The sequence below is a fragment of the Chiloscyllium plagiosum genome, unplaced genomic scaffold (assembly GCF_037043375.1).
Source record: "Chiloscyllium plagiosum isolate Xiang-an unplaced genomic scaffold, Cpla_swu_hap1 HiC_scaffold_4, whole genome shotgun sequence".
Classification (NCBI taxonomy): Eukaryota; Metazoa; Chordata; class Chondrichthyes; order Orectolobiformes; family Hemiscylliidae; genus Chiloscyllium; species Chiloscyllium plagiosum.
In genome coordinates, this window is record NW_028270142.1 from 94388450 (window position 1) to 94413756 (window position 25307).

At 40.2% G+C, this 25307-nt stretch overlaps 1 protein-coding gene across 11 annotated transcripts in view; it reads right to left on the reverse strand.

Annotated features, from left to right (window-relative positions):
- The window catches only part of dlgap1a (discs, large (Drosophila) homolog-associated protein 1a), a 770519-nt gene that overhangs the window by 167457 nt on the left and 577755 nt on the right, over positions 1-25307 (reverse strand). For all 11 annotated transcript variants that reach the window (XM_087986494.1, XM_043688198.2, XM_087986491.1 and 8 more), the window contains one exon: positions 6985-7199. In XM_087986494.1, coding sequence (XP_087842620.1) covers positions 6985-7199 — 215 coding nt within the window. The remainder of the gene's footprint in view (positions 1-6984; positions 7200-25307) is intronic.

Below are 25307 nucleotides of genomic sequence, written 5' to 3' on the forward strand. Positions count from 1 at the left end.
TACCAGGGAGCCCCCAAACATTCACATCCCATTTTGAGTAGCCCATCCCATTGACCACACAAGTTTCACATTTCCTCACGTGGCGATGTTGTCACTTTAACAAGGCTATTTTGTCCTTGAGTTTTTTGAAAGAGAGATCGTAAAGGCAGAGGTGCAGAGGGGTCCGGGAGGAGCCTATTTTAATAATGTCAGGGGAGTGGCCACTTCTTCCAGTTCAGATTTTTTCTTTTTTTGGCTTAACTGTGGTACTCACAAGATGCTGGAGACCAGAGAGGTTGCAAGCTTCAGCAAATGTTTCCTGACTGACTTCCTCTCTGAAATCTCTTTGGATGTTGTCCCCTCCTGCCTGTGAGAATCTGTGTTTAAATTTATCTTTTTGCCAAGGGGTGTGTTTATGAGAGGTTAATAGATTGGAACAGTTCCTTGGTTAAGTTGTTGTATCAGGTTGGTTAAGTTTTCCAGGAGCTAAGTTTCTCTAAATTCCATTTTCTTTTGTTTGTTTTTCAACTGTGTGTTTAAATAAATTCTCTTTTGCTTAAGGTTGAATGATTTGACCAGCTACATCACACCTGAAATATCCACTTCACATCTGCCTTTCAAATAAGAAAATTTTAGGATTTTCTTAAAATATTTTGATGGGGTCTGGCCTGATCCATAACCTCACTTCCTGTACCCAACCCATCTACACAGGCCTACACCTGCCTCCCTTCCCATCCAGCCCTTAGTATATGATGTGCCCATGCAGATGTGGTCATTCACTGTTTTCCCACTTGAAGCCAAGCCTGATCATGGATGACCCCCTCCCACATTACACTCACTGCAGCCATGCTTTACCTACTGCCCTCTTCTTCGCAACTGTATCTTTGCCAAGAGTCTGCAGACACCGAGTCTCATGGTAATCACTACATTTGGTCCCCATCCCATGACCCTTTTGGTTTCTGTGGGTGGACCTGACAGATCGACCCTGGCCTGTCCCCTTACCGGAATAAGGTAAAAACAATGACTGCAGATGCAGGAAACCAGATTCTGGATCAATGGTGCAGGAAGAGCACAGCAGTTCAGGCAGCATCCGAGCTCCCTTACCTGAATGACTGGACAACCCTGGTAAGATGTGCCCAGATCTCTGACTGGTGCCTATACATCTCCCTGGTTGCCTTAGCTACAGAGCCAATGGATTGATCATGACCCACTTGAGTGCAGAGGGAAGGACCTCCTGACACAGAACACATCAACTGGACACCTGACCATGGCCAATTCCCTTAATGGGCTTATGAGGCTGCTCTTGACTTAATACATCATGATCTCCTGACTAATGGGTGCCTCTATGGACTTTGGTAAGAACTACTCCTTAAGACAAGGCTACCTGCTTGCTGCATTTGCAGTCTGTTTGTTTTCTGAGCTGTTGCTACAATTCTGCACGTGGGAGATAGACCTGGAACACTACCATACAGCAAGATGTGGTTCTCTGAATTGAGCTTCCTAATGTGTGACTATGCTCGTTGACAAAGCAATGCAAGTCCACGTGAGGTAGGGCAGGGACGATGCAGGGGTAGGCGACAAGTAAGTGAGTGCTCAGAGAGGTAGTGAGATGTAGCCTAGTCCAGACTGTAAGCTAGGTGCCTGTGCCTGTGTGCATGGCATCCCTGCTGCAGTCTTTCAATGCTAGTTGCTAGACTGTCCTGCAGTGCAAATCTGCTTCCAAATCTGTACTCGTACCAGGAAGGATTGGGAGATGCCAGCTGCCAGTGTCTGTGGGGTAGATGCACTTGAGTCTGGTATCCATTGATCATACTCTGGGTACCAGATTGGTCATAGAAAATATGAACATTGTTTGGAGCAAATGGTGAATTGAATTTGCCATACATAAATGTGGTTCCTTTGTTGAGTTTTCCCCATGTCTAGTTTGTTTGGTGGATTGGTAAGACAGGAAACTAAGTACTGATTAGACAAGTTGTGGCATTAAGAAGGTACTTAACATGTGTTAGTCCCTACCCTAACAATTGCTGTTGTCACATAACGAGAATCTTTCCATACCACTTATGGAAAATGGAGCGAGATGACCTTGATGTTGAGATGGCCTTGTCAGAGTTCTTGCCTGATTCTGCCACATCTAACCCACATTAGCCAGAACTCTCCAAGATTCCACCAACTGTCTTTGTTCCTCTCCATAGATTCTCTCTTGAATGGAAAAAAAGAGTAACTGCTCTGATTTTATCACATCTTCATTCATTCATGAGGCGTAGGCGATAAGGTGTAGGCAACACTGGTTGGGCCAGTATTACTTGCCCTTGAGAAAGTGGTAGTGAGCTGCATGAAGCTAGCAAAACTTGTGGACAAATTAAAACAAGCTCACTTAAGGTAATTTTCCAATATAATCCTTGTGGATAATACCGATGAAGTAATAAGTTTTAATTGCAAACAGTTCGGCTTGATATCTGCAGATTACAAAAATAGAAAGCTACCATTCCTGTTAATAGTAAGATATGTGACAAAAACTGCCTTGTTCATTCAAATCACAATAGGAAAGCTGGGGGTGGTTAGATGACTCATTGGTAGTGGGAAGAAGAAGATTGGCAAGTATCCAAAAGATGTAGGAGGCACCAAAAGAACTATACTGTCATTAGCAATGATGCTAAGAAACAGAAACAATTCTCATGTTTACAGCGATTTATGAATTTACAGTTCCTATTTCTTGTTTTCACTGTTAGTCACAACTGAATGGATATGGCTAACTGTTACCGTTGGTAACTCCAGCCTCTCTCATGTTTTTGATGTGCTTTATTTCTGTAGTCAGGCCCTCAGTTCGGGAAATTGCTCCCAAAACCCCTCCAACTCTCAGCATGTGGCTTCTCCTTTAAATTGCTCCTTGAATATTACTTCTTTGAATTACATTTATCCGAACATCTTATGTGGCTTATTGTCAAATTTTGTCTGATAACTCTCCTGGGACATTTTCCTATATTAAAATCATTTATATATTTTTTATATATCCTATATGTTTACATATATATAAAGACATATGGAATATATACACACAAGTTGTTGAACGATCTGATTGTCAGCAACTATTGTATATAAAAGTATCATATGAGCTCAATTAGAATGAAACACCAATATAAAAGCATCAGAAAATACTGGTGCTTTTTTTCATTATATGAGATTTCCAGCAACTGGAATATTTGTTTTTAAATGAATGAGTAGCAATTAAGAACATAAGACTTACAAGTAAACCATTTGTGTCTTTAAGTCTGATTTGGTTATGGTCTCATCTCCACATTATTGTCTGTCACCCATAACCCTCAAATTCAACAAAAATCTGTCAACTAATGCACTGTATAAATTCAATGTCTGAGCCTCCACTGTTTCCTGTAGAAGAGAATTCCATATACTAACTACCCTCCAAGAGGAAAATAAATTCCTCTCATCTCCATCATGTAAGGGAAAATCTTGTTTTTAAAATTCTTTAGTTGGCTAATATACATTAATTTTAATAAAACATATTACTTTTTATTCAGTATATGTGGATTTATTCACATAAGTTATCTTACAACGTTGATTCTCTTTGCTTTTGGGTCTGGATGGTGTAGATTTTTCATACGAGAAGCATTTGTAGACTGGTCAAATTATTAGATAATAAATTACAGACCTACTACTTCTAAGGTTGTACTATTTTGTTCAAATTTCCCTTAGTTGAGGAAATCAAAATCAAATCTCTTTGTCATTTAAAAATCTTCAATAGATCACTCCTCTACCTCCTAAGCTCAAGGAAATGCAAGTCATTTTTCATATCAGCCATCATTTAAGCTCACAAAGTCTAGTGTAATACTGCTGAACCTGCACTATATCTCTTCCAACACCAATATCTCTCTCCTAAGGTTAAATTTCAAAAACTGAACACATGCAGATGCTTTATTCTTTCAAGGGATGTGGGAGTCACTGCCACAGCATTAATTCAACCAGAGATGGGCAACTAGAGTATTATGCACAACAATTAGAGTGTTGTATTATTAAATGTTATGCATGGTAACAGTGTACTAGTGCATGGTAATACTGTAGATTTTTATGAGACACTGACAATAGTTATTTAATGGCTTTGTTAATTATTCTAATTACTAGAACTATTTTAAATTGCAACCTAACAAAGAGGTCTTGAGGTAAGAGAGGTCAGTTCTCAAGAAGAGTCATTTTGAACTCAAGATAGTAACTCAATTTTTATCTCTTCAGATGCTGCCAGACCTGCTGAGCATCTCCAAGCACTTTGTTTTATTTTAGATCTCCAGTACCCATAGTATTTTGTTTATATATGAGGCCTTGTGGTATAATGTTGATGAACAGCCACCAGTGTGATTCCATTCATCCATGCACTCCCAAGTCAATAAAAGTCTAGGGGAAATTCAAATGTTGGACAACTCTGAACAAGCTGGTAACTTCAATGAAATTTGATCAGCTTTTAATTTTATCTCTCTCTTGGGTAAAAGTTTTTACTTCCTCATAGGTTGGGTGCCTCCAGGTTATGGAGCTTTGTATCCTGTGTACAGTCAGTTCGTCCATAATGCGATGGTTATGTTCTGTGCAATCCCATGTTATAGAAAAATCACATGTTTAAAACAGCACTTCAAGTGTTGGGGCTGTAACTGCATTACAATCAACATATGTTTAAAAGTTGTCACTGTCGAAACAGCATCCCCAACTCGTCAATCGCGTTACAGTGCATTCACAGTAATGAAACATGCATTATAACAGAATGGCCTGTCTATTAAAGGTGAGACTTGATGGTTTAGATTGATCATAAAGGTTTCAAGTTTGATTCCTGGCCAATAATCAGCTAACTGTTTACACCCAGGGCAGCCAGTGCAGTGCAAACTTTAAGATGTATAAGGCCCACACACTGTAAAACAAAAATCAGTAATATCATTTCTATACAAGTTCTTCTGAGGTGATACACTTTTCCATAGATTTCCTCTGTCCATACAGAATTTTCCCACATGCAAATGCAACCAAGAAAAATAAAACCAGTAGGTTTTTGAATCCCAAAATCTCTGCTAATGCATGAGTTGTTGGGAATCATATTAGGTGTTGAGTATCTATCTGGTGCAGTCAAGGATATTGTGACTACATTTACATTCAACTCCTGATAGTCTTTTGAGGGTAGTGTACAATTGTCAGTTTTGACAGGTCTATTAAATCCTACTCCTAGTTTATGTATTGTGCTGTAGCCACATGAATAAGCAGCTTTTCAGAATCCCATATCACTCATGCTTTACAAACTTGTGGCAAATTCAACAGACTGAAAATTGATTTTGTTTTGAAGGCTACTGCTTTTTAACAAAATTGCACTTGACCTATTATTGTCTCTGGATGCAAAGGGCAATGAGAAAGGGGGATGAGAGTTTCCACAGTGGTCACTAAAGCGATTCGAAACCAAATAAAGAAGAATTTTTAAATTGCTTTGATTCACTTAAAGTAGAGATCAAAAGTAGTTGACAAATCGCTGGAGCGAGCAGATGCTTGGCAGATGAGGTTCAATGCAGAGAATGAAAGGTGATGCACTTTGGTTGGAATAACATTGGACAATCATAAAGAGACCAGTGCAATTCTGCACGTAAATACCCAAGCTAAGGGACTTGGGTATTTACGTGCAGAGATCAATAAAGGTGGGGACAGGTGGAGGGAGCGGTTAGTACAGCAAAAAGTGCCCTCAGCTTTATTCATAGAGCCCTAGAGTATAAGAGCAAAGAGCAAAAAGCTGATGTTGAGTGTTTGTTACACCTTAGTGGAGTATTGAATACAGTTGTGACTGCCACATTACAAGAAATATGTGAATGCATTGGAGAGAATGCAAAAGTGATTTACAAGAATGGTTCCAGCAACGAGAAACTTTAGTTATTTTAGATTGAAGAAGTTGGACAGTTCTACTTGGAGAGAAGAAGGCTGAGATGAGATTTGATAGAGGTTTTCAAAATCATAAGAGGGCTGGATACAGTAGATTGGGAGAAGCTATTCCTGCTTGTAAAAGCAAAAGAACGAGAAGGCACAGATTTAAAGTGATGTGCATAAGAAGTAATAGTGATGTGATAAAAAATAAATTTTCACAGTGTAGTTAGGGTATGAAATACACTGCCTGGAAATGTGGTGGAGGGAGATTCAACTGAAGAATGTAAGAGGGCATTGGATGGTGATTTGGATAAAAATAGTGTACAAGGGTATGGGAAAAAGAAGAAGATTGACATTATTAATGATGCTTATTTGAAGAGTCAGTGTTGACACAATGGGCTGAATGGTATTTTTCTGTGCTGTTATAATCCTGAGATTCTGTGGTTATGAAAAGGCATTTTTATTTCCAGCACTGAAAGTTCACAGTTCAAAACATTTAATCAGTTAAAAAGAGAAGTTTAGCAATAAAACAGTTATAATTATTTTGTCAAGCATTATTATTCATCTATCACAAGCTGCACTTTTAATGACATTGCTTGAAGTTTATTCTGAAGAAGGTTATTTAAGGTAATAAGGAAAATATTTCCCTTTAATCCATGAAAAATTGTTAAGTTGTGAAGTTTCAAGTATTGGATACATAACGTCTCCGCACAAATCTGGTGAAATTTTATTTTAGCCCCCAGTGGATTGCCAGAAATGTAGACACATAGTTTCAAAAACTGGAACAAGAAGCATATGTCAGGAAAAGTAATCTTGAGGTTTTCAGACTATAATAAAACCCTAACTGATTCATTAATGTCACCGAGGTGAGAGAACCTGCTCTGGTCCAGACATGACTTCGCTGTACATCAGCATGACTGACTCTGAAGTGCACCAGCATGCCACTTAGTTATATTAAAAAACGGCAGTGTAAAGTAAAAGGCCTGTAACCAACTTTGCAGTACAATAGGGATTGTCAATAAATGACATTGGTCCTGATCTTCCAAAATGAATAAAAATACAGGTAAAGACATTAGCTGGAGGTTTTTTCAAACACGCATTTCTACTTACTTGAGTGTGCTGAGCTCTGTTAGGGAAGGATGGGTGGCCCTGAGATAGCTCTCACGCCGTGCAGAAATCTTTGGAGAAGGTTTAGGGCTAGTGTCTGAGTCGCCACTGTCATCATCTCCCATCGCTTTAATGTAGCTCCCACTGCGCATTCGTCGACAGGGAATTTCATCGTCTTTGTTTTGTGGAGAATAACCGCTCCATTCATCTTGTGGAACCTAATTAAATATAACATCATAATTTGGAATACTCCTTTTCTCAATTATTTTGAAATATTGAACAAATGGAACAGTAATTGAACAGATAAATCATTTTGACCAAGCTAATATTCATATCTGGTGGAGTCAGCTATTGAAGAAAGAATACATGGCTTCATCTATGTGACAATGCAATTTGTTACAATATAAACATACCTACCACCCAACAAAGATTATTAAACAATATTGTCTTACATTTTATAAAATATATTCGGAAGAATTAAAAACAGGAAGTGCTGGAGAAGGTCAGAAGGTCTGCGGCATCCTTTGTTGCGTCTGGTTCTGAAGGTTCCATACTTGCACCCTTCATAAACCTGAGCTTATCCAACAGTCTATCTACTGTGTCCAACCTTTTACTAAGTCACATTTGCTCATCACAACTCCACGATTTTTCTTCTGGTAAGATGGTGTTGGAGTAGGGCTTCTGAGCCCAGGGCTCATCTGCTCTGTCTGCTTTTCTTTTCATTTTCTTTTCTTCATTTACTCTTTTTTTTCTTGTTTTTCCTCTTTTGTTTTACTTATCTCTTGAAGAGCTTGGGAGCTCACGGTGACAACATCAGCGGTGACGTACAGTGGTGGCAGTGTCAGAGTGAGTTTTGGTGCTTCAATGAGGTGGTCCTAGTGCCAATTTATGGCTACTGAGGCCGAGGCAAGTTTAGGTTCTCAGCAGCGTCTGCACCCAGCACAGATTCATACAGACAGAGGAGATGAGTTTGCGCCTAGTACAAGACCCAGCAGCATTGGCTGTGACAGCATGGGCAAGTAGGCCTGAAGCTGACTCACGGCATGGTAGAGTTGAGTTTGGGCCAGTGTGGTAGTCTGCATCGATGGTGTCTGCATTGGCGAGGACTCAAAGTGCAGAGGGCATCAGTGGAGGCACAATGGCACTGAAGAGTGGTGACTGTCACTTCAGCAGTGACAGGACGGCCAATGGACTTATGCCTGACCTACCCCCACCCCCCACCCCCCCAGACTGATGGCCAGTGGCAGGGCACTTAACACCAAGAACTGAAATGTTGAACACGTTTCCTTTATTTCTTTATTCTCTGCCTTTGTATTCTATGTTTTGATTTACTTTTCTGTTTTAAGATGGCACCGAAGGTTGGTAACACTGTACGACACTTCTCTCCATATTTCATAACAAAACACACATGACAATAAATAAATCAAATCAAATCAACATTGGCTTCTGGTTAAGAAATTTTCTGACTTTAAAAAAAAAGAATTTTTCTCCACAATCCATCGTCTAATTCCTCCCTATCACTGGAATGTCCTTCAGGTCTACAATCATCCATGAACTCTGCCTTCTTCCCATTCTGGGATCTTGCAAACCTCTGACTTTCACTGCTCCAATATGGTATCATGGTTAAAGACACTATGGGCTGGATTTTACAAAGTACCATGGTCCCACACTCTACCCCAGATTAGAAACTCAGAGGCGGGCAGAGAATGAAGTTATGGCCTGGAAGAAAAATCATGGGCCCTGGTGCTTTTCTTGTTTCCAGGAGCCTTATTCCCACCCACCCTTCACACACTTAGAATGTTCAGATTTGGAAGCTGGGTGGCATGGTGGCTCAGTGATGAGCACTGCTGCCTCACATCACCAGGATCCCAGGTTCGATTCCAGCCTCGGGTGACTGTCTGTGTGGAGTTTGCACATTCTCCCTGTGTCTGCGTGGGTTTCCTCCGGGTGCTCTGGTTTCCTCCCACAATCCAAAGATGTGCAGGTCAAGTGAATTGGCCATGCTAAATTGCCCACAGTGTTAGGTGCATTAGTCAGAGGGAAATAGGTCTGGGTGGGTTACTCTTTGGAAGGTCGGTGTGGACTGGTTGGGCCACACTGTAGGGAATCTAATCTATAGAGTCATACAGATGTACAGCACACAAACATTCCTATCATTCCAATTTGTCAATGTTGACTAGATATCCTAAATTAATCCAATCCCATTTACCAGCACTAGGCCTATCTTTCCTCTGTAACTCTAGTTCTGAACTCCCCCACCCCAGGGAAAAGTTTGTCTATTTATCCTATCTCTGTCATAATGGAGTAATATTATTTAATACAGTTGAAGCAAGATGTCTTGGGTTTTGTCCTTTTATGTCTTTATTTATGATGTCTATTAAAAGCTCAGGTTTCAGTAGATATGCTTTACAGCTTCTTCTTTGTCAGGCAATTACACACAACTTGGTTATTCGTATTTCACTATCAGCTCCACTTCATTGAACCTCACCCTATGCAATATCTGGGCAGCAACATCAAAGAGACTTGGGCTTTGCATTTAGTGATAAATGATTCCTCAATTTAACTTGTAATTAGCCACATTCACAGAGGCCCAGCATTGAGCAAATGATAGGAGAACAAAGTATTGCAGCTAATGGAAAACTGACAAGTAAATAAAAAATGCTAGAAATACTGAGCAGACCAGGCAGTATATGTAAGAGAGAGAGAGAGAGAAAATGCATCAATACTTCATGTCCACAAACTGCACTAGTTCTGAAAAAGGGTAACTAACTATTGGCACTCTCTTTACATAGATGCCACCAGAATTGCTGAACATTTTTAACACTTCTTATTCCTATATTAAAAAGCCACTTTTGCCAGCTCTCAAAGAAGCTTTCAGATTTTTTTTTAGCTTCTCTTTCCCCTTCAGCAAGAAACTTGACAGCAATTGTCTGAGATCTGGTTTCGCGAAATAATAAACATGAATTTAGCAAAAAAAAGTCAAAGCAATACGCTAATATAAGAAATTGAATAATTAATTTAAAAAACCATCAAAAGGTGCCAAGCAGCAAAGGTAATTAATAAACATAAACATTTAGAAAATATGAATAGGCAATTTGGCCCATCAAGATGGCCTATTCCTGGTGAAGGGCTTACATCTGAAATGATGACTCTCCTGCTCCTCGGATGCTGTCTCACCTGCTGTACTTTTCCAGCACCACACTTTTCAAAATTGGCCCATCAAGCCTACTCTGTCATTCAACCAGATCATTAATTGTGTGAATGGTAGTGGAGGCTTAATCTCAGTTTCCATTTCACAAGCGAACAGAAGCTGACTGATTCCCCAGTTTGAAGCAAGTGGAAGAAACTGGAGAGGGCCTGACAGTGCAAAGTAAAGAAGCCGGGGTCTTAATGCAAAATAAAGTAGCCAGTAGATTACCATTTACGTCTTGGAAAGGCAGTTGGAACAAGAAACTAAGATCTCCAAAATCAAAAGAGTAAATTAAAGTTTTACCTCAGATTAGGTGGAGGAGAATTCTCCTAAGGACAGTGGAATGTTTATGGGTGCATCATACTAAAGTAATTGATTTGAAGATTGATGCGTTTTATAAGAGAATTTGTAGGGGAAATAAGAAGTAACCTGAATGTATAACCTTAAGTAGTTCTAAGCTATAGTGTTAGCTTAATTGTATTGGCTGCATTTAATTTTGTTCTATATATAGCAAGGTTAATGTCTTGATACAAAATAAAGGTTAAATCTTGTGGCATAGCTTTATTGGTTTGGTTTCTATTTCAATGTTAACAGCCTTTAACTGGGTCATAACACTTTGTTCCTATTTCTATCTTCCTGCCCAATAGCAGGCCCACGTTAATTTTGACTGGCACCAGGCAACAGAAACTTCTCAATGCTGTGGGCTGAATTTTATCATTATATTGGGGACAAGCTGGAGGCAACCCCGCTTCAGTCTTTGCAGGATTATTAGTCACATTTCAAAGCAAGTAGGTATCGAAGTTTTATTATTTGTTCACAGATATGGGAGTTGCTCTGGGTCAACATTTATTGCACATCAGTAATTGCCCTGGAGAAGTTGGTGGTAAGCTGTCTTCTGGAACCACTTCAGGGTTGGGAGTTGTGTACATATATTCACAGCACTGTTAGGAAAGGAGTTCCAGAATTTGCCCAAGTGACAATTAATGAATCTTAGTCATGACGGTGAAGGATATTTGCAGTGGGTGGTGTTCCCATGTATTTGCTGCCCTTCACTATAAACCAGCAGGTTTACCCAGAAGTACAAGCTTTCGGAGCGTGACTCCTTCGTCAGGTACCTACAAGCTATGAAAGCTCATATTTCCAAATAATCCTTGTGGTCTGTAACCTGGTGTTGTGTAAATTTTAACTTTGTCCATCCCAGTCCAATATCTTCACGTCTTTGCTGCACGTTCTTCAAGGTGGCAGACATCATGATTCAGAAGGTGCTGTTGACAGAATGTTGGTGGATTACTGAGTGCATGTTGTTCATCAATAGGGGAGGGAGTGAATGTTGAATTTGGTGGATGGGGTACCAATGAAGCAGGGTGTTTTGCCCTGAGTAATGCTGAGCTCCTCGAATGTTGTTACCAAGTCAGGCAAATGGGGACTATTGAATTACACTCCTAATTTGTGCGTTTTGAAGGGTGAACAGGCTTTGGAGAGTCAGGATGTGAGTTCTCACCCCAGAATTCTTAGCTTCTGATCTGCTCAGTTTTATATGACTGCTCTGGTTCAGTTCCTGACCAATGGTAACCTCTGGGATGTTTATAACAGGGGATTCAATGATTGTAATGCAGTTGAACATCAAGGGGCTGTGATTAAATTCTCTTGTTGGAAATGGTATTGCTTGGCACTTGTGTGGTATGAATTGTCATTTATCAGTTCGAACCTGGATGGTTTCCAGGTTTTGCTGGATATGGACATAGACTGTTTAATATCTAAGGAATTACGAATGGTGCTGCAAGTTGTCCCTCAGTGAACATTCCCACTTCTGATCCTACGCTAGAGAAGATCATTGATGAATCAGACCAAGATGGTTGGGCTGAGGACAATGCCCTGAGGAACACCTGCGTGTTATTGCAGGACTGAGATGATTGACCTCCAACAAACACACCAGTCTTCCTTTAATGGAATGATCCAAACCAGACGAGAGTTTTCCCCATGATTTCTATTGACCAGTGTTGCTAGGGATCTCTGATGCTACATTTGGTCAAATGTTGCCTTGTTGTCAAGGGATCGGTTAGGCCACTATGAGAATGCTGCGTACAATTCTGGTCATCCTGCTAGAGAAATGATGTTATGAAACTTGAAAGATTTCAGAAAAAATTTGTAAGGAGGTTGCCAGGGTTGGAGGGCTTGAGTTATAGGGAAAGGTTGAATAGACTGGGGCTATTTTCTTAGGAATGCTGGAGGCTGAGGGGTGACCTTATAGAGGTTAATAAGATCACGAGGGGCATAATCAGGTAAAGAGACAAGGTCTTTTTCCTGGGGCGGGGGAGTTCAAAAGCAGAGGGCATAGGTTTAAGGTGAGATGGGAAAGATTTAAAAGGGATCTAAGGAGCAACCTTTTCACACGGAGGGTGTTGCATCTATGGAATGAACTGCCAGAAGAAGTGGTGGAGGCTGGTACAATTACAGCATTTAGAAGGTATCTGGATGGGTATATGAATAGGAAAGGTTTTGTAGGATTTGGGCCAAATACTGGCAAATGGGACTAGATTAGGATATCTGGTCAGTATGGATGAGTTGGACTGAAAGGTCTGTTTCCATGCTGTATATCTCTATGACTGTCACTCCCACCTTACCTCTTCAATTCAACCCTTTTCTCCATATTTGGATGAAAGCTGTAATGGGGTCAGGAACTAAATTGCCTTATGGAACTCAAATTGAGTATTAGCAAACAGATTATTGCTGAACAACTGCTGCTTGATAGCACTGTTGAGAACTCCTTGCATCACTTTGCTAATGATTAAGTGTAGACTGATAGGGTGGTAATTGTCCAGGTTGGATTTGTCCTGCTTTCTGTGGAAAGGACACATCTGGCCAATCTTTTATATTGTCGAGTAGATGCTAGTTGGAGCTGTGCTATCGCAGCTTGAATGTGGGCACGGCATGTTCTGGAACATAAATCTTCAATACCTGTGCTGGAATGTTGTCAGGACCCATAGCCTTTGCAGTGATGAGTGCCTTCATCGCTTTCTTTGTATCACATGGTATGAGCTGAATTAACTGCCTTCCGGGGAGTAGTCCTCTTACAGGATGGCCACTTGCCTCAAGAACTGTTGGCCAATATGGGGAGTAGTACCCACAACTGTGGCTACACCTTAGAAGAAAAGTACATGGTAGAGGGATACTGCCCTCTCAGGTAAATAAGGTCAAGGCTGTTGGAACTAGTTAGAGCAGGCTTAGGGGTGGTTGGTGAAAGCATGTGGCATTGTTGCTACAGGGATGATCATTTCAGCTAGCAGTTATCTCTGTGGACAAAAGCATGTCCAATTAGGAGTAACACTATCTCATCCTAAGCAAGGGTCACTGTCATGGTTCACCTGAGAGCCTACCTGCCACTACTAAATGTCCATCACACTGAAAAAGGTCCTAAATGGGCTACCTATTTGGCTTAATTGACCTCTGGTTGGGAGTACCATCTGGTAAATTAGCATGGGCAGCTGGAAGACAATGAACACGCCAACACCCTGTGCCCCTCTGACCCAATTCACTGCCACTACTTTTCCTTGCCATGTTATGGTATTCCAAACCCCCAACTTGCTCCTGTCCTGAAAGGGGTCCAAAAATCCAGTCTATGGAGTGGAAAATATTTATCAATCATTGAAAATGACAGACATGTCCCCAAAGCTTCACGCCCTTCACTCATCAGGATAAAAGCAAGAATGCCAAACTTTAAATACTTGCAGCAAGTTATGCTACAGTAAGGTGGAATTTTGATTGATTGGCAAGTTGACTCTGATTCAATGAGGCATTGCATCAAGAAAGCAATAGGAAACAATTGGCTCTCAAACTCCTGTGCAGGGCTTGAAAAAAATTCCTTTTGTTTGCAAAGAAATGTGTGTCACTTCTAGCGAATGTAAATAAGGCATATTATGGACTCAGCTAATTACCTTAGTTTAAGAGAGGCAGCATGTTGATGAGCAATGGTTGGGAGGAATGGATAGACCCTTGGGGACATAAACGGCAACAGTGTGAGGATACAGACGTTACTTTCATGACAAAATAAAGCTGTTAAACTGCTCTTATTGTTTGAAATAGAAGCCGATTTTACTAAATTGTTACAAAATCCTATAAAAGCAGGGTTTTTTTTAACAGGACATGTGATTCTAATATTTCCCCTGTTTCAATGTTTTACAATATTAGCTGAATGAGCCTGCAAGCAGATGGTTTATAGCAAGAGCAATGGACTGAAGTAAGTACCTGCATTCATGGTGTCACTGAAGTGGAATGTTGCAATTTCTGCTCAGATAAACCTCTCATTAGCAGTTCAACCTGGTTACAAAAGGGTGACTGAGAGACAATAGCTAGCATATTACCTGGCATTGAAAGATGACTAAATATTGCCTTTTAAAGTATAAAGAGATTATAAGGTGACATAACAGCATCAACCTTGCTTTTAAAATATACTGGATGATTCAGAAAGATTGTGATACTGAAGGGGGTTATGGAGGGGAGGGTACAAAATTAAGTATTCACAAATAGGATACAGCTACTTATCATCTGTTTACTGAAATAATTATAAATAGCTAGGCATTTTTAATCAACATTTCTCTAATCAACTACATTTGGAAAGTTGAATTTGTCTTAAAAAGATTTTTCTTTAATGGCATCAGCAATTTTTGTAAGATAATATTTTCAAAGCTTTTGAAGAGAATATGAATTAATTTTGACAGTACAGACTTGAACCCAAAAAGTCTCTTGCAAACTCTATGATTGTATGATAATTTAACATTTAAATTAATTAAAATATGAACCAATACATTGTTATTGATAGCCAGGTCACTTTAATAAACTGTTGAAAAGGACAAAGACGTTTGAGTCACATCAAGAAAATGACACTTAGTAAGCAGAAATAAATCAAGTGTAATTTATAAAATAGCATTTATTCTTATTTAATGATTATATTCAAGTATTGCGAAAGTTGGATCTAGTGGAAATTAGTTGAGAGTGCGGTGCTGGAAAAGCACAGCCAGTCAGGGCTTGAAACGTCGATTTTCCTGCTCCTCGGATGCTGCCTGATCGGTTGTGCTTTTCCAGCATCACTCTCTTGACTCCGATCTCCAGCATCTGCAGTCCTCACTTTCTCCTAGTGGAAATTAGACAAGCAGCTTTCATATCACAATCTTCCCACTATAAATGTAGGCCAAATGGAATTTAAATGTTGGGGTGAACTGCCTCTGATTTCTTTGTGCAGCAATCATTATAGTACAATTGTAAACTTTCTGACTGTTATAATTCTAAAACAGCTCACAAAAGGAATCTTCATGTCATCTTTTTGGTTTTGGTAACTGGAGGTGGAAATGAGGGGGGGAGTGGAGTGGACTGCCAGTTTGGGGATCAGCAGTCCATAGTTTAATGAAGAATCATGAAAAAGTGGTAGCCTAACCGATAATGAAGTCTGATGTCTTTCAGTTATCCTTAGGGGATGAGAGCATAGTCCTGTAAAATTATTTTTTTGGCCATAATTTTCTGCCAGAAAAGAGGTCAATTTTCTTTCCCCCATTCCACCTTTCGGTCATGCCTTCTTAAGGAATGAACTCGGAATGTGAATATTGGCATGTTATTCTTGATTTGGCATGGCGGATCTCAGAGCAATTAAGCTTGAACCCAGTTTCACAGTGCCTGCCCACTTGCATTTTCTAGAAGTTGGTACTGGATGGTGACCAACTCCAGGACTCCTAGCTAATGTTTCTATCCAGGAGCATCAGATAATGTGCCAATTGTTAACTTAGCTCAGATTAGAACAGTGATTGATAAACAGACCAATGTTCAGGTCTGTATTGCCTTTACATTTGAATTTATTTAGTGACAGGGACATGGTTAAACAAGGTATAATGTCATTTCTGTTCAGATGATACAAAACTCACAATTGTATCAAGCAATGAGGAGGTTATCGACAAGTTGTAGAAAGACATCAACTGGTGAATGGGATGAACACCCAACAGGTTAAATTCAATACAGAAAAATATGAAGTAGTGCATTTCAATAGGGAGAAAATGATGAATTAAAGGTTACAATTTTAACGCAGATGCATGAGCTGATAATATTTATTTATTTGAAAGCGACCAGATCATTACTATGAGAGGTTACGGGATGCTTTGTTTTATTAATGGAGCAATAGAATCAAAAGTAATAGAGCTATGCTATACATATGTAAAACACAGGTCAGGTCGCAGCAGGAGTGTTCAATTCTACATAGCTATAGGAAGGAGGCTGAGAAAATTCAGTTAACTAGAATGTAAAGATTTATAGCTTTAAATTAAGGGGGGGTAGGTATAGGACAGATGTTAGGGGTAGGTTCTTTACTCAGCGAGTCGTGAGTTCATGGAATGCCCTGCCAGTAGCAGTGGTGGACTCTCCCTCATTATGGGCATTTAAGCGGGCATTGGATAGGCATATGGAGGATAGTGGGCTAGTGTAGGTTAGGTGGGCTTGGATCGGTGCAACATCGAGGGCCGAAGGGCCTGTACTGCGCTGTATTCTTCTATGTTCTATGTTCTATTTGATATAGAATCATAGAATCTCTACAGTGTGGAAGCATACCATTTGGATCATCGAATCTACACCGACACTCCAAAGAGCATCCCACCCAGACCCAACCCCCTGACCCTATCCCTGTAACTCTGCATCTCCCATGGCTAATCCACCTAGACTCACATCCCTGGGCAATTTAGCACGTCCAATCCACATAACCTGCAGATCATCAGACTGGGGGAGGAAACCAGAGCACCCAGAGAAAACCAACGGAAGCACGGGGAGAATGTGCAAACTCCACACAGAGGAGTCATTTCTCTGGACCTGGATCTTTGTAAATTGATGGTGCTAGAAAATAGGCTGAAAATTTGTTTTGTGGTGTATCTTAAGATTTTTCTAAACAGTCTAAAAAAACTAAACAGCTTTGTTTTTTTTTGTTTCTGTGTTTGCTGCAATAAACTTCCATTCTGATGTCAAAGAAACTCTGCAGCCTCGTGTGATGATGTTTGTGATCATGTTTAGTTAACATGACTGACCATCATGTTAACTAAAATGTTTTAAAATGATCTATCAAACTGAATTTCATTCTGAGGTCTGCCTTTTCCAATAATACCAAAAGCTGGGATCATTATACCTGGCATTGCGTTTTGCCTGCACAGAACCAATACCTCAGAAGCAGCTCGACAATCAATTTGACAGCAGGTCACAAAGTGATTGAAACATGGGTGCAAAGAAGATGGAAGTGAAAGAAAAATACCAGGTGGCCCCTCACTTGAGAAACAAGATGTCCTTCATCCCAAGGAGGTGAGACCATGCAAACTTACATCTACAGTCCAGCCTTTCAAAGAGGATTGCTTATTGGATATTGAAGTTTAATGCGACTTTCAAATAGTTATCAACCTCCAGTACTTGCCGGATAGAATGAGAGTCCCCAGTGAGGAAATTCACTAATGTCTTTTAGGGAAGAAATTTTGTCATCCTGATCTGCTCTGACACTAGACAAGCAGCAATTAACTGTCCTCTGAAATGATGCAGAAAACCACTCAATTGCATCCAACTGCTATAAATGATAAAGAAAAGAATGAAACCAGATGGGCGACTTGGCATTGACAGAGGCATCAGAAATGATAATGGCACAACCAGCCTGATTACCCTACAATGCCCTTCTTACTAATATCTGGGAGCTTGTGCCAAAACAGGAAGGACTGTCCCACAGACTAGTCAAGCATTTCACAGCCTGACAGACATACCCTTGGAATCAAACCTTACAATATCCCAGACACTCCCATCTCCATTCCGGGGTATGTTTTACCTCCCTACTTCCCTGCTCCAGGTGGTGGAATACTGGAATAAACTCAGGAGGAACTTGTCCTGGGAGTCCTTGACATTGACTCCAGACACCATGAAGTCTCATGAAATCAGGTCAAACATGGGCAAGGAAACCTGCTGATCAGCATGTACTGTCCTACCCTTCTGCTGCCCTTGTACTTCACCAAGTTGAATACAACTTGGAAGAAGAACTTGTGAGGGTGGCAGAAGGAGTAGAACTACAGAATGTACTGTGGCTGGGGGATTTTAAAGTCCTAGAGTACTCAATAACACCATACTGTCAAGCTGGTCAAAACCTAATGGAGTAACTGTAAAAGACATAACAGCTCTGAAGAAGAATTCTACTATACTCAAACACTAAGTCTGCTTCTCTGCCTATAGATGCTCTAAGATTTGCAGAGGTTCTCCAGCTTTTTCTGTTTATATTTATGACATCGGTGTTAAACTGGGTCTGCAGCAGATAGTGTACAACTATCAAGAAGGTCAAGCTCCTTTTTTATATTCAGTTGCAGGATGTGGATGTCACTAAGTGTCCAGAATGCAGGTAAGGGTCAACTGTATTGTTATAAGTCTGGAGTCACATATGGGCCAGACTAGGTAAGGAGAGGAGAGCATTAGTGAACTAGGTGGGTTTTTAATGACAATCAATAATAGTTACATGATAACGCTTGCTTTTCCTTTAATTACAAAATTTTACTGAATTCAAATTTCACGATCTGCTGCAGTGAGATTCGAAGTCATATTCCCGTAACATTACCTGGGTTCTGGATTACTACTCCAGTGACATTATCGTTATGATAACACCTCCCCTTTCACATTGTCGACACAAGCTATCTGTCGCAGATTCATCTGCCCATGATTGTATTGGTAGAAGTGATATCCCACTTGACAGATCAGATCAAGGTCTGTTGTTCTATTAAATTCAGTTGTGAATGGTGATGGACAATTAAACATCTAATCAAGTATCTCCATCTTCAAAGACGGGCTAACCCAATATCAGTGCAGAAGATAATGCTGAAGCATCTGCAACTATCTTCAGGCAGAAGTGCCAAGTGGATGATCCATCTCTGCTTCCTCCTGAGCTGTCATAGCCACCAAGCTAGAGCCAACTTGATTCACGCCATAGAATACCAAGAAATGCCTGAAGGCCACAAATTATAGGGAGGACATAATTGCTCTGGTGAGAGTTCACAGGAGATTTACAAGCCACGCCTTAAGAATTGCAGCTATGAGAAAAGATTTAGTATGCTATGTTTATTTTCCATTGAACAGAGGAATCTGTGAGGTTAATTAATTGTGGTGCACAAAGTAGTGGCTTAGTTGGAGTGGAAAATGCAGCAGGTAGGACAAATACTACAGGGCTGGTAGGAGGAAAATGAAGAAAAGCTTTTTGAGCTGTAGGATGATAGATAGTAAGGAATTCATTACCCAGTTTGGAGATTGAGGTGGAAATTCCCAACTCACTTAAAAGGATACTGGACTTATTCCTGAGGCGCTGTAATCTGTAAGGCTATGGACCAGATGTTGGAAAGTCAGATTAGAATTAGTTTATTAGGCTGGTTTATTCAGCTAGTGTAGACATGATGTGCTGAATGTCTGCTTTCCATGTCGTAACTTTTTTATGATTCCATGGAACTGTATACGACAAAGGTTATGATCTCCGACAACATTTCAATAATAGTACTAAAGACTCGTGCTTCAGAACTAGCTGCACCCCTTACCAACTTGTGCCAGTACAGCTAGAACACTGGAATCTACCTGACAATGTGGAAAATTGCCCAGGTATATTCTATCCACTGAAAGCAGGAGAAATCCAACCTTTCCAATTACTTTACAATCAGTTTACTCTCAATCTTTAGCCAAGTGCTGGAAACAGTCATTGACTGTGCATCAAATGGCACCAGCTCAGCAATAATCTGCTCACTGATTGGGCTCCGCTAACTCCACTCAGCTCCTTATATCATTATAGCTTGGTCTAAACATGGATAAAAGAACTACACTCCAGAGACAAAGTGACTTGCTTTGAGTTCCAGGCAGTATTTAACCGAGTGTGACCTCAAAAGGCCCACTTCAATTGAAATCTGAAGGAAAGCTCTCTGTAGGTTGGAGTCTGACCTGGCACAAAGGAATATAGTTGTGGTTGTTGGAGATCAATCATCGCAGCTCCAGGATAACACTGCAGTTCCTCAGAACAACTTGCTAGGCTCAAACATCTTCAGCTGCTTCATTAATAATCTTCCCTCCATCATGAGCTGAGAGGTGGTGCTGTTTGATGAACTATGTTTAGACTCCTCAGATGCAGAAGCAGTTTGTGTTTATATGGAGTAAAACCTAGACAACATGTAGGTTTAGGCTCACAAGTACGTGGAATATTTGTGCCAGGCCATATCCAACAAGCGGGAATTGATCCATCGTCCTTTGATGTTCAATGGCTGCACTATTACTGATTTTGCAACTAGCATCATGCAGGAGATTGCCACTGACCAGAAACTGAACCAGCTATATAAATAGAGTGGCTACAGCAGCAGGTCAGCAAGCAATTCATTCCCTGGCCCCCCCAAAGCCTGACCATCATCTACAAGGCGTCAGGAATGTAATGGAACACTCTCCATTTGCCTGGATGAGTGTAGCTCCAACACTGAGCATCAGAGGGACTTCAGTGTGCATCTCCACTTGGATTGTGGGACAGGCAGATTAAGATGGCATATGGAATATTTGCTTTTCTTATTTGAGACGTAACATTTAAGAACAGGAAGCTTATGTTGGGACTGGGTGACCACTTCGCAAAATACCTAGGTTATGTCTGCAGAAAACACCCTGAGCTTCCAGGTGCCTGCCAATTCAGCACACCACTGTGTTCCCTGGTCAGCATCTCTGTGTTAGGCTTGCTGCAGTACTCCAGCAATGGTCAGCACAAGCTGTAACAACAGCACCTAATTTTCTGCTTGGGAACTCTACAGCCTTCAGGACTCAATATCGAGTTCAACAACTTTTGGGCTTGAGCTTCTCCCCTGTCCTTTCCCCAATCTCCAAATACCAGGCCTTGTTATTACATAGTCTTCTATTACAACAACCCATTGACGGCCACTAACAGTCCCCAATAATAGCTACTCACCCTCCTAGCCAGGTCATTATCCATTCCTTTGTCTGTCCAACTGTTCTTCTCTCTCTTTGGGCTCTTTCTCCACCTATCTTTTACTCCTTACCTCCTCCCTCCACCCTATTTTCTGCATATAAACTGACATTTTCCGAGCTACTATCTGTTCTGAGGAAGGGTCACTCAACCCAAAATATTAACTCTGATTTCTCTCCACAGATGTTGCCAGACATGCAAAGCCTTTCCAGCAATTTCTCTTTTTGTTTAGGGTTGACTGGGGTTGTTTTTCTTACAGCAAAGGAGCCTGAGTGGGGGACATGACTGAGATGTATAAAAATATGAGGAACAAGGTAGGGTAGACAGGAAGAAATGTTTCCCCTTGGTGAAGGGATCAATGATCAGAAGGTGTGGTTTTAAGGCAAGGGACAGAGGATTAGAGGAGTCATATAGTCACAGAGATGTACAACTCCAGAGGATGATAGGAATCTGGAACCTTACTGCCTTAGAGCAATAGAGGCAAAAAAACCCCTCAGATTATTTAATATACACTTGCCATGTCAAAATATACAAGGCTATGGGCCAATTTCTGGAAAATGAAATTAGAATGGTTTGATGTTTGCTTTGACCAGTGCAAACTCGATGGGCTGAAGGGCCTTATTCTGTGCTGTAGTCCTCTCTGGGTCTCTATTTCAAGATTCAAGAAGCTTGTCACTATTCAGGACAAAGCAGCCCACATAAGTGGCACTCTATCCATTTTCTTCAACACCACTAATGCCTGATGGTAACACCATGCGCCATCTACAAGATGCAGTGACTCAGCAAAGTGTTTTCAACAGCATCTTCCAAACCATTCACCTCTACCAGCTAGAAGGACCAGGGCAGCAGTAGTACTGGAGCACCATCATCTGCAAGCTTCCCTCCAAGTTATACACCATCTGGATTTGGAACTATATCAATGCTCCTTCACAGTTGCTAAATCAATATCTACCCAGGGACTACAGCAATTCAAGAAGGCAACTCATGACTGGCTTCAGGGAAATAAAGGTTGATCTAGCAAGCGATGCCCACATCCCATGATTAAAACTGAAGACTGCTGCACGTTTGGAGAGCTGTTGCATGAATTCCAGAGTATGTAGTGAAGCTGGAAGCATGGGGCAACTGCATTTTGCCATGCTTTACTTCACTTTGGAATGCTCAGATTGATACAATAAAAACATCAGGCCGTGTTGTAACCTTCTCCTCCAATGAACTTGCCTGAATAGAGAGACAATGATGAAGACTTCAAATCTGCCACCCAACAGATTGCAAAATTCAGTGAAGCAGAAACCTCCAGTAAATGATGGATGGAACTGGAGATAAACTAATTTCCTGCCTCTCATAAAGAAAACACTACTGCTGTTGTTATTCCATACTGCCTTGCTACGACAAAGTTCCTACTTTCTTGAATCCAATAAGCAGGAAAGGATGGTGATATGAGGGTTAATGCTGCCAATAAATTAAGGACAATAAGAAATTCTGAACTTTAGAATTTTATTGTGTAGAAAGAGATGTATATTAAGTACGTGCTAGTGTTTTGGTTTCTACATGAGTCACCAATTCTTTCTTTGTTACTCTTTATATCCTTTAACATGCCTTTTATAAGCAAATATTTAATTCCTGTTGAATGCCTTTATAGGCTTTGCTTCAATCATATTCTGTGATTGGGAAATTCAGAGTCTAATCTCCCATGCACTTGTTTCTGTGATTAGGTTTATTTTGTGACCATGTTGCTAATCATTGAAAGGAATTTATCACTATTTCAGATATTGACTAAGCTTGTCATCTTGCTCATGAACAATTTTCAAAGTATTAACAATTTTAGTTGGTTTCAAGTCAGCCTTTGATTTTTCTTTGGCTGTTTGCCACACATTGCTCTAACTTTGTTGGTTGCTCTAACTTTGTTGGGAGCACTATGGAAAATCTATTTACTAAGTTCTTTCCGCACATCGCTGCAAAGTTAATGGAAATTTAAGATCCTGATTCTAACTATTCTGAGGCATTAGACTTACACAATTGATATTCAGCACAATTCATGCCAAACTATGAACATATTTAAGCTGATGGTCCATATCATGGAAGGATATTGCACAAACTCATTTCACTCCACATTTTGAAGCTGAAAGGTCATTTATATCTATTTGGCTAGGTTGGTTTACATCCCAGATCTATAAAGTAGATCTACCTACTGTACCATTCAATTTTCATGTTGTATTACACAATAAATTTCACTGATGCAGATGGGACTATAATAGGTTCCATTTTAAAGCAAAGAAAATGGATTTATATACTACCATACACAATTTCTGGACATTTTGCAGTTGTCTACCCACTTCTGTGGTCAATGTGACATATCAGAGAAACAAGGTGAGGTCCCAAAACATTAATGATATAATAACAACTAAAAGAACTGCGCATGCTGTAAATCAGACACAAAACCATAAGTTGCTGGAAAAGCTTGGTAGAATTCTGAGGAAGGGTCACTGAAACATTAACTCTGATTTCTCTTCACGGATGCTACCAGACCTGCTGGGCTTTTCTAACGACTTCTATTTTTGTTATCAATGAAATAATGGCTAGCCTACCATTTTTTTCTTGGTGTTGCTGTTCAGCCAAGACACCTGTCCTGGTTGTTATTAAATATTATTACAGGGTCTCTCAAATCCAGCTGAGGGCAAACTGCTTAAAATTCTCATCCAAATGGTAGCATCACTGACACTACAGCACTCCTTCAATACCATACTCAAGTGTTCATACCTTCAAGGCTATACCACCCACAGCTTTCTATCTCTGAAGTGAGATTGCTATCACTAAGCTAAGGCGGACACTTCTCTGAAGACACAAAATGAACTGTGATCAATACCATAGGTTGTTAATTGGGTTTAAATGTATTTTCTGCCACAAACAGTTATTTGAGCTATATTCAGCGTGTCCTGAGGCAGAAGAACTCATGCACTAAGCAATCTGCATGGATTGGGGAATTTATCTTTGTTTCCTAAGCTAAATGTTTTGACATCCAGTTTTAGTTTGTGAAATTAAACTCGTAAAACATCCTCCTCCAACCCTGGCTTTGTTTTGTGCAACTTTCACATTGGACATGATCTATCACATTGTCAGAGTTGTGGCAGTTACCAACTGTGCAAACCAGATGAGATAAAATAGATTAGATTAAAGATCAGACTTTAAAATCTACTCTTTACAACTGATTGCCAGCTATTTGGGACATAAAAGCAGACAGCTACATAAGGTGGGTGCAGGGAAGCAGCCCTGAGCCAGAATGGGTAGACTGAATCAAAACCATTATTGAACCGTTGACCTCATTTAAATGCAGTGTCTGCTTGGGTTTCCAAGCAGTTTGATGGTGAATTACGATGGGATTTTGAGCTGCTAAATTTCTGGCAGAGACTGTCAGGTAAACACTGGGTGTGTGTGCTGATGAATGAAAGAGAAAGGAATAAATGAAGCACTGGAAAATCTTTGCCCATTTTGTTGGAATGAAGCAGCTTTGTCTGTGTTTCAACTGGGAGTTGGGTTTCAGTTTAGTACCAATCAATAAGGCAATAAGTCTCTTGGCAGATGTACTCCTGCGTAATAGTGGTCATGAAATGTTACCATTTATAACACAAATCCCACAATCAGTTCCTAAACTGTTTCTTTCATTACTGAGACTGTAAATAACTCATTATTCATTGTTGAAAGTTTCATTTATAATCAAAACTCAAAACACTATGTGTATCTCAGTACTTATGCAGTCACCCGCCTCTAGTCAGTGATAGTGTCAATGGACAAGATAAACATGGATCCTTAGCATAAACTTTCCAGGTGGCTTTAGTAGTTCGTGCACAGTCTGCATGGCAACAGACCAAAAAGAGATGAAAAAGCAAAATACAATGTAAAAGAGGAGAATCAGAACTTGAGATCTCAACTCATTTTTCAAACCTTGACATTTACGCATAGTGCAAGCCAGTTTCATAAAATGCTCTTTTCTTCAAAAATTCTGTTATTTCAATGTATATTTGTTGACTGAGTACAGTAGGGAAATTCAAATGCAACCAGAGTGAATAATGAACCAATTGTTGGGGTTTTCCTTGGAAAAAATATACTCTCGGAAAGATTACTCCTGAAATTTCTCTTTATATTAGCATGTGAAGAGAA